This window comes from Akebia trifoliata, chromosome 6 (genome assembly GCF_017979445.1).
Source record: "Akebia trifoliata isolate Shusen 1 chromosome 6, ASM1797944v1, whole genome shotgun sequence".
Lineage (NCBI taxonomy): Eukaryota > Viridiplantae > Streptophyta > Magnoliopsida > Ranunculales > Lardizabalaceae > Akebia > Akebia trifoliata.
In genome coordinates this window covers 818370-832809 of record NC_141380.1, presented here as the reverse complement: position 1 = coordinate 832809, position 14440 = coordinate 818370, and the positions used below count along the sequence as shown (strand labels likewise).

Below are 14440 nucleotides of genomic sequence, written 5' to 3'. Positions count from 1 at the left end.
TAATTTTTTGTGAGGGTGATCTCTATAATGAGAAAATCATTTTTATAAAAAATTAGTAGATTCTGAAATTTCTAACCTTAATTTATAAGACGAAGAATTGTGAATCGTCAATTTTTACTATTAGTTTATGACCATTTTTCATGGGGTTAGAAGTTTTAGAATTGGCTGGTTTTTTGTGAGGATGATCTATTAACTATAGATATCATTTTCACAAAAAATCATTCCATTCCGAAACCTTTTTGTCATATAAGACAAAACTTTATCTAGAATATTGATTAGGATTTTGTCAAAAGAACGCTACCCACGTGTGTGTATATATATATATATCTTTTTCATTTGGTCGAGTTCTTTTAGAACCTCTCCTGACTTTAAGCTTGAACCTTGAGCCATTCTTTGAGGCCTCATAGATGCCCTATATGAGTCTTATTTATAAATTAAGTTCACACTTTGCAATTTTTTTTTCTTTTTTAATGTTTGGAAAGAATATATTTTCTTAAGAAAATTAATAATTATGAAAGTAATTGTTTGAAAATAATTTTTCTTTAAAAATCTTTGTTGATGTTTAATTACTGGCTTCTAGCCATGGATGAAGTCAACATGGCTGAATTATAACATTAAACAAGGGTTTAGGATTAATATTGATACAAATATTGGACCACACCATCAAAATAAAAGAACAACGAGACACCATCCAGTTGTATGGTATGGGAACCATTGATCATATAAGTCGCAGAGGTCACATGTTTAATTAAGTAGTAGAAAACACAGTTTAACAGTCCAAAAATCCAAATGTTACATGATGGATATATCTGTCATCTGTCTATTAACATTCAACATGAAAAAGCTAATGGCTGCAGCCGTACAATCTCAAAACTTACTGTGCATGGTACAATTGTGCTTGAGTGGACACGTACAACTCTTGTTTTATATTGTAATTAATTTGATTTCCCCTAGACTAGACTTGAAGTATATAATATATGGCTCACGATCCAATATGATGTCTCATTCCTTAATGGTAAGGTGTCTACATGGTACAATCTTGTTGGAATTTGAAATACCTTGGGCTCTTAATCAAACCAACTCCATGTGTTTGATTTCCGACAAACAATTCTACTCCCGAGCTTGAGATCGACCTCTAATTAAGAGGGCTTTACCTTGTTTGATGAAGCAAAACCTAAATGTATATAATTCTACTATCCAAGTTAACGGATTAGATCTTGTTCAATTCTACTGTTGGAGACGAACGAGATCACATTCGCCTACATTTCACTGTCTATAATTTTTTTTTTTTTTTGAAATAACTCAAATGAAAATTAAGAAAGAAAGTAAATTAGGATAATTAAAATAATAATATTTTAATTTATGCCAAATGCTTTAAAAGGGTGGAAATTTTTTTGAAAACCAAGCCAATGGAACTAGTAAAAATATATATTTGTTTTCCTTAATCAAGAAAAAATAATATTAAATAATGATTTTTTGAACCCCCCTCCCCTGGACATAAGCTCTTTGACATAACATGTACTAGAACCATAGAATTTTCCTTGAAATACACAATTGCACAAATTTATGGGGATGTGTAGTTGTATATCCTAAGAAAAAATCTATGATTCTAACTCATATCATGTCAAGGAATGTATGTCAAAGGAGACATCAGAAAATCACGACTCAAGAATTAATTACCATGTTTGGATGAAAATGTCACAAGAGAGATTTGGAAGAACAAATCTAGAATCCAAATTCTTAACATGACTTCAATTATTAACATGTAATTCTATTAAAGTGGACCAAATATTCGTTGGTCAATGGAGCCAAAAGAATGTGCCACGTGGATTTTATTTTTAATTTTTTTTAAAAGACGGAGGTTGTTAAATAAATAAATAAATAAAACATAAGATAGATTAATTTAAATTTCTCGAGTGAGATGAGAAATTGTGGGTGAGAAAATGGTAAAATGCCACCTGTACGGGGTGAGGAAAAAACGCCAAAAGTGTGACGGTAATAGACGTTCTCTCACGACCCCCCGTGAGGAGTGTTTGGAGGCATTACAACACAAATCACAAACAAACATACTTTGACGCGTTGCCTTCGCTGCTTTCGATGGCATCCTCCCCATCACGAGCAGATTCCCCCCCAACAGCATACAAATTACCCATCCCCTCTCTTTCATTTACCAAAATAGCCCTCCATCCATCAACTTTCCTTATCTCTCATCTTCATTCCATTTTTTTTTTCTACCCAATGTGTCTTATTTCTTTTATTCACTTTTATTTAATTTAGATACAAATTCGACTAATAGTAATGCAGTTTGATTAGCGAGAAGGATTTGCCAATTACATTTAGTAGAACACCCCTTCCCCATCTTTTCTTCTAACATATTTATTCATTTTGAAATCATCCTTATAAAAAATTAGGTCATTCCAAAACTTCTAACCCATATAAGATGAAAGTTTTGATTGTCAAACAGGACCCATATGCATGGTTGATGTTTTTGTGAGGATAATCTCTATGGTGTAGAGATCATCCTCACTAAAAATTAGTCTAACCCAAAACTATTAAGTCATATAAGACAAATTTGACTTTCAACATTAATACCCTAATGTTGGTTGTCGAACAATACCCCATATATATTATTTTAGAAACTAATCTTATTAATGGTAATATAGAAAGATTAATGAAATGATTTACATGTTGTGTTTACATTTAATTACATTTTTATATTTCTAGTAGCAAGGCATTTAGAAAAGTTCGTGATGCTTTTAGTCGCATCAAATGTATATGTAAAAAGTAATATTATTTAGGTAATGTAAAAAATAAATATAAAATATCAAGAATGCCCTTTGAATGCGGTTAATGTGATAGTCACGTGCAAAATATTAAGAAGCATTCTACTTGCACTCACCTTTCGTGTTTTATAAGTCCACTTAAAAGAATCAAATAAAAAATGGTGAAATGGCCAAATTGACCCTAATATAAAACTCTTTACAAACACCTAAAAAAGGCAAACTTTTTGTTTGGTAGAAAATTATTGATTTTTTTTTTCTGGCTTGTTGTGATCCTATTGAATTTACCTGAAATGACTCGATAGAAACCTACTAATTGGGATATTTTAGGAACTTACCAAGTCTTTTGAAGTAGATTCAATAAGATCCTACCCAATCTCTTTTGATGATTTCAATGTTGAATTATCGAATGAAATTTTCATTTGATTTTTTTATTGTCTAGATTTCCTAATTCATGGACCAAGAGTTGAGGTTTCCATGGTCATTTCTAACATACTTTGAAAGTTCTATGGTATTGCCTTTTTGTATTGCAATGCCCCTAAGGGAAAAATTCTTGGATATTTCTGATGTCTAATAGAGTTACCAAGGTTTTAAAACTTGTAATAGATCTTTATCGTTGATAATGGATTGAGCTCCCTCTCTGTGTAAGTTCTTGTGTTCCCTTTTTATATTTATTTTCGATTTAAGTACACTTTGCTCTTGTTACATGTCTACATATACCTTTTTTTAATCAACCAAATGTACCTTTTTTTCTTCATCAACATGACAACAATAGTTTTTTTTTTAATTATATATTATTAGTTTCATTGCTATAAAATTTTCAATTATTTAAAAAAATGCTAAACTGACTTCCTACATCATTGCACTGACGTTGAGGTGTGCACAAAACCATATATAGACGCTTTTCCTTGAGATACGAATGAAAAACATTTATGGTTGTGTGGACACTACCGATTTAGTATAGAATGACTCTTATTTTAAATATACTACTAATAAATGATTTTGAAAGATTTTCTTTTCTTTCGACTTTTCTACTTTCAACCCAAAGTGAGAGGCTCAACACGACCGTTGGGATTTGAGAAAAATACAGATTTCCTAGAGATTAGGTTGATCTTCTATTAAATTTGGGAATCCCTAAAATCCCAATGGTCATGTTGACGGAGGGCCTTAACCCATGGGTTGAGACTAACATTTTCCTTTCTTTTTGGCAAGACCAAGGGCAGTTTGGTCACGATCCCTTTCCATGTGTTAAATTTTCTTTGTTGGAAAGCATACGGGAGATAGAATAGATACGAGAGCTACTCTTCTCTTTAAAAAGCCCCAAAGCTTGAAGAGTCACAAAGATACGAGTGTGGAAGAGACAGAGAGGGAGATAAGAGAAGGAGCTATGGTTTCTAGGGAGAACAAGAGGGCAACTCTATGTGAGAAGCTGCAACTACTTCGCTCTGTTACTAACTCTGATGCAGTAATTCTCAATAATCCTGAAGCTATTTGCCTTCATTGCCTTTGATCTCTTTCTCTTTCTTGTTTTATGCTCCACTTTAGTATATATTTTAAAATGGAAAAATTTACTTGGTTGAAAGCTGGAAATCTTTGTTCTCTTCCCTTCTTTTTCTCCTTTCCAACTCATTTTTTCTTTTTTTCTTTGTTGCCCAAGGTGCCCCAAACTCCGGGTTCTATCTATGATCTCTTAATTATGTTCAAGGTTCTTTATCTTTCTGTCTTATTTTCTTATCCTTTCTTTGTTTTCTCTCTTGTACTTTAATAATGTGAGAAAAATGCTCTCTCTCCTCTCTCTCTCTCTCTCTCTCTCTCTCTCTCTCTTGTTTGATATCTAGACTATCTAAATATCTTAATGTTAATTTGTTTTATCTTATTTTATTCTCTCTTCCTTGAAAGATAAATGAGAAAGGTAGCAGGGAAAGGAAAAAAGAAAAGAAAAACAATTCATCATTATATCAATAAGGTTGAAATTAATAAGACTTGCAAAAAGAAGAAAAAAAACCGATAAAAGAAAGGTTGAAATTAATATCTCAAATGGGATGATGATGATATATTAATTCTTGAAACATATCAAACTTAAATTCCAGTTTTTTGGGTCCTTCAAACCAGTTTGAAGAAACTTCCAATAGAACCACCCATGCTATATATTGTCTCTCTTCATGTTGATGGTGCAACTAGGATCTAATACAACTCTCTCTCTCTCTCTCTCTGGCAGCTGAATAATACCTCAATTATAATAGATGCATCCAAGTACATAAAAGAGTTGAAGCAAAAAGTAGAGAGATTGAATCAAGATATTGCAGCAGCACAAAACTCCAATGACAAAAATACATTGCCTACAGTACATTTCAACCACTTTTACTTCATTATACTACTCTTGTTACTTACTTTTCTTACAAACTAAGTGGAAAGATTTTAATTTCCACCCTTACTTCAGCAGGTTACAGTAGAAACCCTAGAAAAGGGTTTTCTTGTTGATGTCTTCTCAGATAAGAGTTGCCCAGGCTTGCTTGTCTTCATATTGGAAGCCTTTGAAGAATTGGACCTTAATGTGCTGGAGGCTAGGGTTTCATGTACAGATAGTTTTCGTCTAGAAGCAGTTGGAGGAGAAGTAAGTAGGCAAAACCTTACTAAATTTTCATATTTACGAATTACAACACATACTTACATACATGCATAAATACCACGATTTTGGGTTAAAGAAAACATCACAAGCTAGGAGAGTTTTCGCGAATCATCATCATCAATGCTTCACGAGTTGAACCACACATTGCGAATTTTTGGATGTTGCAAGTAATGCCAAAACAATGTGGCCAGTTGATGTTGATCCATTTATGTAAATGCACGACTTGCATGCAATCGAGTACATGTGATCCTATTAGCTAATATAGTATATTAGTTAGAGTTAATTACTAATACTTTTAGGATTTTATTCCATTATTTTTATAGAAATCTTGTTAGGGTTCATGCAATTCATTCAATAGATATTTTCTCATTGGTGATGAACTCATTTTTTTTTTTCAATTTGCAGAATCAAGGACAAGTTGAAAACATGAGTGCACATGTTGTGAAGCAAGCAATGTTACAAGCAATAAGGAATTGGAGTGAAAGTAGTGAGCATTAATAATAGAGATGCTATTCTTTAATTGCAATTTGCTTTTATCCAATGAAGGGAAGTTCTAATTATCTATAGATCAATGACGCGAATTTTAATCAAAATTCAATTGCTAGAGAAGTAGCAAACAAAAAGAGAAGAATCCACTTACAATCATTTATCACATAAACATGAGAATAAGTCCTTGCTTCCTCTTAATAGGATCTATCACTTAATCCTTCTACATTCTTTGAGCTTTGATTCCCTTATAGTTGGGGAAGGTTAAAATGAAATTTGATCATCTTGAATGAAATGGACTGTTGAGATTATGCCCCTTGATGGTCTTATATATATATCTGTCTAGTTAAATGCCTCAGATCATACCAAGAAACAAATATACATCTCTTCTTTTTCTGCAAATGATTGAATTTTATAATTAGTGGGAGAAAAATATATATTGAATATAAATTAATAGGTAGATAGATGATCTCAGAGCCATCAAATGAGACAACACATGATCTAACTTATATTAGCTCTATCACTTGTTAGCAATACATTAATTTCTCTTCTACTAACATGGATAGGGAAATGAATTCAACAGATTGTATAAAAATCAAAAGGAAATGGAGTACAAAATACCTCTTGGTTGAGAAAACCTACAAAGGAGATCCAAGAACACACCAAAACCACACTCAAACGCTCCAAATTTACAATAACTAAAACCCCAAACTTTAAAAAACTATTAGCTTACATTCTTTCAATATGTATTTTCTTGGAAAAAAAAAAACATCAAGGATATAATGCTGAGCAAGACATTGTGGATGACCTCTTTAAGAGGACCAAAAGTTTTTGAAAGGTCCTCTTTCAATAATTTCACTTCCTTGGTTCATGGTCTCCAACCAACTGTGGTGAAGGGGATCCAAGATACAATTAATAATGTTATGAAAGCCTGGAATTAAGTCAGGCAATAAACGCATATATATAAATAATGTAAAAAGACCTAAGAAACCGTCAAAATGTTTACTTAATTGCATAGTTCAATTTAAATTTTGTTTGATTCATAGAAGGAGAAAAGAAAAAGAATCAAAGAATATTTTCAAAAGACTACTGATAAACTCATTTGAGTTGTGTGTCTATATTTAACAATTTAGAGAATGGGTTGCATTTCTATATATATATATATATATATATACTTTTTAACCTTTTATTTGTTTTTTTACTTCGATCGAAACCCACGGCCACAGCATTGCAATCTGTTCATAAGATCCTTATTCTTCTATACCTAACATCTCTTCCCCTTTTATTTGTATTTGGGCCCAGTCTGCAAAATTTCACAAGTGATGAGGATTTCCTGGAATCTGGCTAAACTGCTAACTTATTTTTTATATTTTTTGCTAAGCAAACAAGAAAGATATATTAAAAGAAGTGCAGAGTGGACAGACCAGGACACCCTCACTTGTGAAGTTTTGCAGACTGGGCCCAAAAACACAAATGAACAGGTTGCATACTGCCATATTAATTTCTCCATTTCAATTTAACTTGTTCTTGAAAAACATATATTGTCTCACTTCCTAATTACGATTTTACGCAGGTCTAGCGACAACTCAGGCTAACGATTCAAATAAAACTATTATTAATTATTGATTACATCATGATTTATATTTCAAACTATAAGTCTTTAGATCATGCAAAAAGGTCTGCCAATAAAAATATAATACTAAGACTAATACTAATTACTTTTCATAAGTGAGTTCATTCTTTGCATCTTAAGATATGAATCAAGAATTCTAGATTATCAGAAACCTTCAAATTAATTGATCTTATGGTGGGGGAGCATATCCAGAAAAAAAAGAGAGAATGAAATGGTCCTGAGATGACCCTACATAGTGATCAGCTCAGAGTATAATCTCACAAACAGAAAAATATATCATCATCAACATCATTATCATAAAGAATAAATAATAGAGAATTTTCTTGAAAGAGTCACTTTTGTCTTCACCAATGTCAAGGGATCAAACCATTAACATAACATTTATTTTATTGTTGGTCTTCATCAACCATTTCCGTGTGATTTGTGCATTTAATGCTTGTTCTTGAGTGCAAATGGCATATTTGAGAATCTTAATGATAAATCTTTCATGTGCTTCCACTACGTGAAAACTAGAAAATTATATAAGAAAATTCGAGGGGCTAAGGCCACGAATTTTAGAAACTGAAGTTCGATGGTCTAGGGCCATTGAAAATATTCCATGGTTTAGAGTTGGTGAATTCTTCACTGTGAAGAACATTGAAATTCCTCTAGTGTTGTCATGTTTGAACAAGCATTCGAGGATCTCTAGAACACTAAGAGGCGGGGTTGTGTGACGAATTCAAGGACTCGAGCATCTGATGCTCCTCATGAAATATTTAATTTAAATTAGATTACGATTCAATAAAAAACAAATATTATATTAGATTACTTTCGAAATTATGATTTATTAATTTATCATCGTCAAATAGTTAGCTTTGCTTCCAAGTTCTTAGAGATGTTATGCTTCATTCAAAAATCAATATTTGAAGTTTTTTTTTTTTTTTTTTCTTCTAATAAATTAACATGGAAAAATAATAATAATGAGATAATATACACTATGAATCACTATTGTTTAAAAAAAAAACAATGATAAATTATCTCACAATTTTTTATGAGTGCACCTTGGCTAAAAAGATGTGGGAGTTTTTGGCAAGGTGCACTCATAGAAAACTATGAGATGATTTATCAAATGGTCTTTCTTTTTCTTAAGAGTTGTTGAGATGGCTAAGGCCATGGCTCAAGAAGTGGAGGTGTTGAGGTCGAATCTCTCCTTAGGGACCAATCTCAAGGATTTATCCCAAAAATTACCTGATGTGTGTAGGGATGATGAATCGGTTGCTTTAAGAGGCCAAGATACCTTGATCCCAAAAATAAAAAAATAAAAAAATAATAATAAGAAAAAATATATGGGAATTTGTCGGACGAGATGGTATTTAGGAAATGGTAAATCTCAATTTCTACTTAGGATATGTTTGATTGCACATGGAAAATCAATTTATATGGAAAATGACATTTTTTAAGTGTTTGATTTCACATGAAAATGGAAATTCATTTTCCATCCCAATCAAAAAGTCCATCAAAACATGGATTTCATTTTCCCACCCATATGAGTGGGAAAGTGAAATCCACCCATATTTTCCATCCCCAATTCTTCCCCTCATATATTCTTCTCTACCACCACCACCATCACCATTACACTAATCTAGTCGTTGTCACCATCGTCGTCAACGTTATCACAATTTCCGGCCACCTTCTCTCTCTCTTCTTATCCTTCTTCATCGCCCACCTCCGCCACCGTCGCCACCACCATTACGTTTTCCCTTCATCTTCCTCATCATCTTCTTTCTCACTTACCTCCGTCGCCACCACCACCACATTCTCCCATCTTCTTCCTCGTCATCTTCTTCTTCATTTACCTTTGTCGCCACCACATCCTTCCCCCCTCTCTCTTCTTTCTCCCCCCTCCTCTCATCTTCTTTCTCCTCATCCTCTCCTTCTTTTTTCTCATATAATTTTTTCATGATTTTATCTAAGTAAATCAAACAATGAAATTTGATTTTCCAACCCTACCTATTTTTCATCAATATTTTTCCATGGATTTTAAATTCTATGGAAAGTGACTTTCCATACAATCAAACATACCCTTTTTAGAGAAATGGTTCAGCGAAAAAGCAATAAAATTGTTGTTGGTTCATGGTTGAGCTAATTCATGGAATATAATGATATATTTTTATCATTTTGAGAAAGTGAGGAAGTCGGCTAATTAACGTTATAGAATGATATCTTGAGGAAAAAATCTATGGTTCTTGCATATGCCCAGTCATTTGAATATTTTTTAAATCAATTTATCATGAGTGTTTTAAGATATATTAAGAAATTTTTCTTAAAAAAAATGGGATTTTGCTGAAGGTTCCCTAAGGACACATGTTATGATGCATTAAATACACATTGAAAATAATCATTTGAGGGTATTTTTGGGTATCAAATCAATCTTATTTTGGGTCCAGCGACCTCTACTATAATGTTTGTGCCACTTTTGACATTGCTTGGATTTTAGATTTAACGGGTAGGAATCACCCATCAGTCTGATTTGAGGGTTGTAGGTTTATCGTTCGAGTAAAAGGTCATCCTCTATACTGTCAGTTTAGTGGGAAGATTGTGACACGTGGATTATTAAAAAAAATTTAAATGCTATACTGATTCCTACCATAACCCAACGTGACGTGGTGATGAGTAAAAATCACAGTTTTTCACCGAGATGTTAATTTAAGTGGGAATTAAATCTCGAGGAAAATCGATGGTTTTCTGCACTTTAGAAAGTGGTGTAGTATGTCAGTGTAGCACTTTTTTAAATGTCTCCATCAAATAATCCACAACACTAGTTTCTAGTATAAAATTAGTAACTAAAAGCAACAGAAAATAATCGAGATATTTCGAGCGAAGACCGCCATCTCTCTCTCTCTCTCTCGTCTTTGAAGTTCGAAGTTCGAACTGAAGCGCGCCTCATTTACCGTACAACGAAAACCAGTTGGATTTCTACAATGGAAAATCATGGATCTTGAGAGAAGAAAGCTCAAGAGAAAACCCCTCTTGGATTGCACCAACATCACTAACTCTTCCACCAAAACCCCCAAACCCTCAACCTCTACCAAAAAACAAGGCGATAATTCCTTCAAGAACACTGAAAACCCTAGAATTGGATCCCAGCTTTCCACACCTCTGCAACCTAAATCTTCTACTAATTCTGGTAATTTCACAACTTCTTCAATTTCGTTCGTTTTTTTACTCATTTTAGAGATCTGATTTGGTTGATTTATCTTTCTGATTTCGAATTCGGATCCTAGGGTTCATGAATTCTTGTTTGGATTAGTTTTTGTGTTAAGCAATTGAGACAATCGGTTGTTTCAAAACGATTCGAAGTTTTGACTTTGTCTTGAAGAGACTACTGATTGCTGTAATTTTATTTCACTTGTTTCGGGTTTTTCTTCAAGATATTTCCAGATCTGGAAGTTTAATTGCTGTGAAATCTGGATTCTGAAACTTAGGGTTCAAGTATTTATGTTCTTATTTGAGTAATAATAATATAAGAAAATTTTGATGATCTGTTGAACTTTGTTTGATTTTCAAACCCCCAAAGTTTAGATAAAATTTTGGCATAATGCAATTAGTTGCTAATATTCTCATTAGTTTTTTGTTAGATCAGAGCTCCACAAAAGGTGTTGTAATAGTAGATTATTGTACATATTTGGATTATAAGGTGATCTGAATTTTAATGCAGAATTTCTAGCTTTTGATATTGTCTGTATGATAAGGCTTAGTGAATTTTTTTTGAGTTCTGAAGTATGTGGATTTTGTTTTGTTTGTTGTAGTTGTTGATAATGGGAGTTCCGAGATTGTTACATATTGCAGTCGAAAACGGACTGTAGAGAAAACCAAGGATAAGGGCAAGGAAATTGCGGTCTCTATACCATTTAGTTGCCCTCCAGCTGGAAGGATCAAAATTATTGGGTATGTTTATAGAGAACTCTTTTTTGTTAGATTTTCTAGCTTTCGTTTTCATTCCAATTATGCATTTTTTAAGATCAAGTTATAGGTTTTCCTCTCTTCTTTGGTTACTTCCTAGGATTTTGTGCTACCAATAATGTATATTATGCAAGTTCATTTTTGAATCTTTTAAGTGTCTTTTGGATATTTCATTTCCAAATTCACCTATCTGATCTAGATGTAGTGAAGTGATCTTAAATTGATTGCAATATGGGTTTGTTCTGTGTGTGATTTAGTTGTTTCTATGTAAAAGTCGCAATGTTCTTGGTTACTGGTTAGATCCCATCTTTAGCTACCCAATAAGAGAAAAGAAGGAACTAGATGATTTTATCTTTCTTTTTTTAATCTTTGTTATTTCTCTCTCTCTCTCTCTCTCTTTTTGCTGGAAGCTTGATAAACCCATGTTGTTGTTTTTTGTTTGACGAGATTTTGAGATTGAAGGCCGTTGAGAAATTAGTGAGCTTTGGCAATGTAGATTGGACCGAAGATCTGTTGTTTTGGAAGATGGATCTTGAGAGCTACCCAATAATAGAAAAGAAGGAACTAGATGATGATGATTTTATCTTTCTTTTTTTAATCTTTGTTATTTTTCTCTTTTTTTTTTTGCTGGAAGCTTGATAAACTCATTTTGTTGTTTTTTGTTTGACGATGGGATTTTGAGATTGAAGGCCATTGAGAAATTAGTGAGCCTTGGCAATGTAGATTGGACCCAAGATCGGTTGTTTTGGAAGATGGATCATGAGTTGTCGAACTAGAAGGCCCCTTCATGATATCATCATTGAGAGATCAAGGATAACTGGTAGTTTTGGGAAATTATTAAGAAATGATGCCATATTTCTCATTCATCCAAGCATGAATACTAGGATTGATTTGTTGTAGTCAATCAAAAGGATTAGGGATTTTAGGGATTTCTATTGGAGGGCCCCCTTGAGTTGTGGAGCGAAGTTCTATATTGTTTAAAGAGAAATTGCTCCTTTGTGATTAGAGCTTTGAGCCGGCCCATTTGGGGTCTTTATCCATTGTTTGCTTGGATTCATTGGGCCATCGAGCTCAAACCTTCTGTGTCAACGACCAGGCCTTCAATGTTTAGTTGGCCTTGGATCACCTTTTTCTTGGCTAACACTGCGTTGAATCAGAAAGTCCGTTCCCTATATCCTTAATAATTCCTTTCTGGCTTTCCCTCTTCGTCTTCTTCTCAAAATTATTCCTTAGTTTTCGTTTTCTTTACTTGGGGGATTTTTTGGGTTGAGTCATAGGCAGTTCCCATGTCTACACTATATGGCATCAGAGTACAATGATGAAGCCTTGTTTTTGTAAATTATGCTTTATAGATGGACACACGTCTCTGAAAGTTGAATCTCTCGTGGCATTCTACATTTGTAAGTTCTGGATCCTATCATAAATGTTTTTATTTCATGATTCTTTATTATGTCTATGTATGTTGCAACATTGGTATTCAGGTGTCCTCTTTATTTCTTTACTTTTTCTTTATCAACATTGGTATTTCTATTTGTAGGAATTTTTTGCAAGCATGTTAAACTGAGGATGATATTTCACTTGATTCACAATTTTCCTGGCTATGTGGTGCCATATGCAGTTATACCAATGCTAATCAGTATGTTTCTTTTCTTAAAATAGGGATGAACTAAACAAAGAATTCGGATGTAGGGATAAACAAAATAAAGAGCTGAAAGATGTCGGTCCCTTTACGACGTGCACAATTCCTTGTCCAAAAGGCAAAAAGGTTTGCTTTTACTCATCTTCTAAAAGAAACATCTACTTGTTTACTGGCAGTGTGTCATTTTTCTTTCTTTTTGTTATTTTGGTGGTGATGCAGATGATATGTTCAAGACTAATAATAAACTGACTCGAAAAGAGCCACTCGAAATTCACTCGCTGACGAGGATGCGTTTATGGAACCATAGACCTTGTGTATACCGAAGAAACAGATCTATGGTTCTGTGCACAGGCCATGTCAGCGAGTGAATTTTGAGTAGCTTTTTCGAGTCAGTTTATCGCTACTCTATGTTCAATCATGGCATTCTTGATAGTGTTTTTGTTTATCTTTAGCTTCACCAGTTTAAGAAAAATAGTCAGTACCTCATAATGCCTCGTCTTGGCAGACTCACAAAGGACAGACATTACTCGTCAGACTACTACTTCTACTCTATGATCAGTGTTACTTTGCTGTTGACCTTGCATGTTATCCTATTACTGTTATCTAACACTCGTTGCCTATTTTGATTTTTATCTGGCTCTTCACGAATTATTTTCCAAAATCATTGGGTTAAGTTGTTGTTGTGGTTGTGGTTGTGTTTCTATGAATGTTTTTATATGCCTTTGGACTATGATTTATGTAGAAACGGCGTTTCTCAATGCCAGAAAAGCATGTTCTGCCGCAGGATTTCATCGAGAGGCAAAGAGCATACTTTGCAGAGATCGATGCATTCAAACTGCAGGAGGAGGTTGCATCCGAGAGCGAGTTGGAATAGGAAGAGAGGGTAAAGAAGGTATTATTGTCAGGATGTGCTAATTACTGAGGACTGGTGTGTAGTGTTGCTGCAATATATTTGAAGTGAAAGTAACTAGGGGTTTTGGTAGAAAGGCCTAGTTAATGTGTATTCAATTTCATTGTTGCAGTTGTATTCACTGAACCGAAGTGTTAAAGTTTACCAGATATATTACAGAAATGTATTTCTTCAAATGATTAGAATGAGTCCCCCCTTCCCAAGGGTGAGTACCGATGTGAGTATCTTAGAATTGAATCAGCCCAAACCACTCTTAGTTCAGTTTGTTTCAATTCGGTTCTTGGATCTCCTAAACATAAATATCAAGACATCAATTATCAAATCTTACTGGTAAAAAATCCACGACTATCCATTATGTCAGTTAAAAGTCGCACCAAAGAGAATGACATTGATAATATAATATTAATATTTTTATAATATC

The 14440-nt window shown here is 33.5% G+C and overlaps 1 protein-coding gene across 6 annotated transcripts; it reads left to right on the top strand.

The window, feature by feature from the left end:
- Positions 1-4085: 4085 nt before the first annotated feature.
- LOC147399394 (transcription factor bHLH61-like) lies at positions 4086-14195 on the top strand. Of its 6 annotated transcripts, none has more exons than XM_086444747.1 (8): positions 4096-4245; positions 4438-4485; positions 4999-5124; positions 5221-5394; positions 5815-5896; positions 11317-11455; positions 13130-13235; positions 13615-13994. In XM_086444747.1, the coding sequence occupies exons 1-8, from the start codon at positions 4168-4170 to the stop codon at positions 13714-13716; spliced, it is 855 nt and encodes a 284-aa protein (XP_086300873.1). In that variant the 5' UTR covers positions 4096-4167; the 3' UTR covers positions 13717-13994. The 6 variants fall into 6 exon arrangements, with proteins under 6 accessions (XP_086300875.1, XP_086300874.1, XP_086300873.1 ...); XM_086444746.1 differs by having other exon boundaries at positions 4098-4245; positions 13874-14195; XM_086444743.1 differs by having other exon boundaries at positions 4106-4245; positions 13852-14195.
- Positions 14196-14440: the final 245 nt, after the last annotated feature.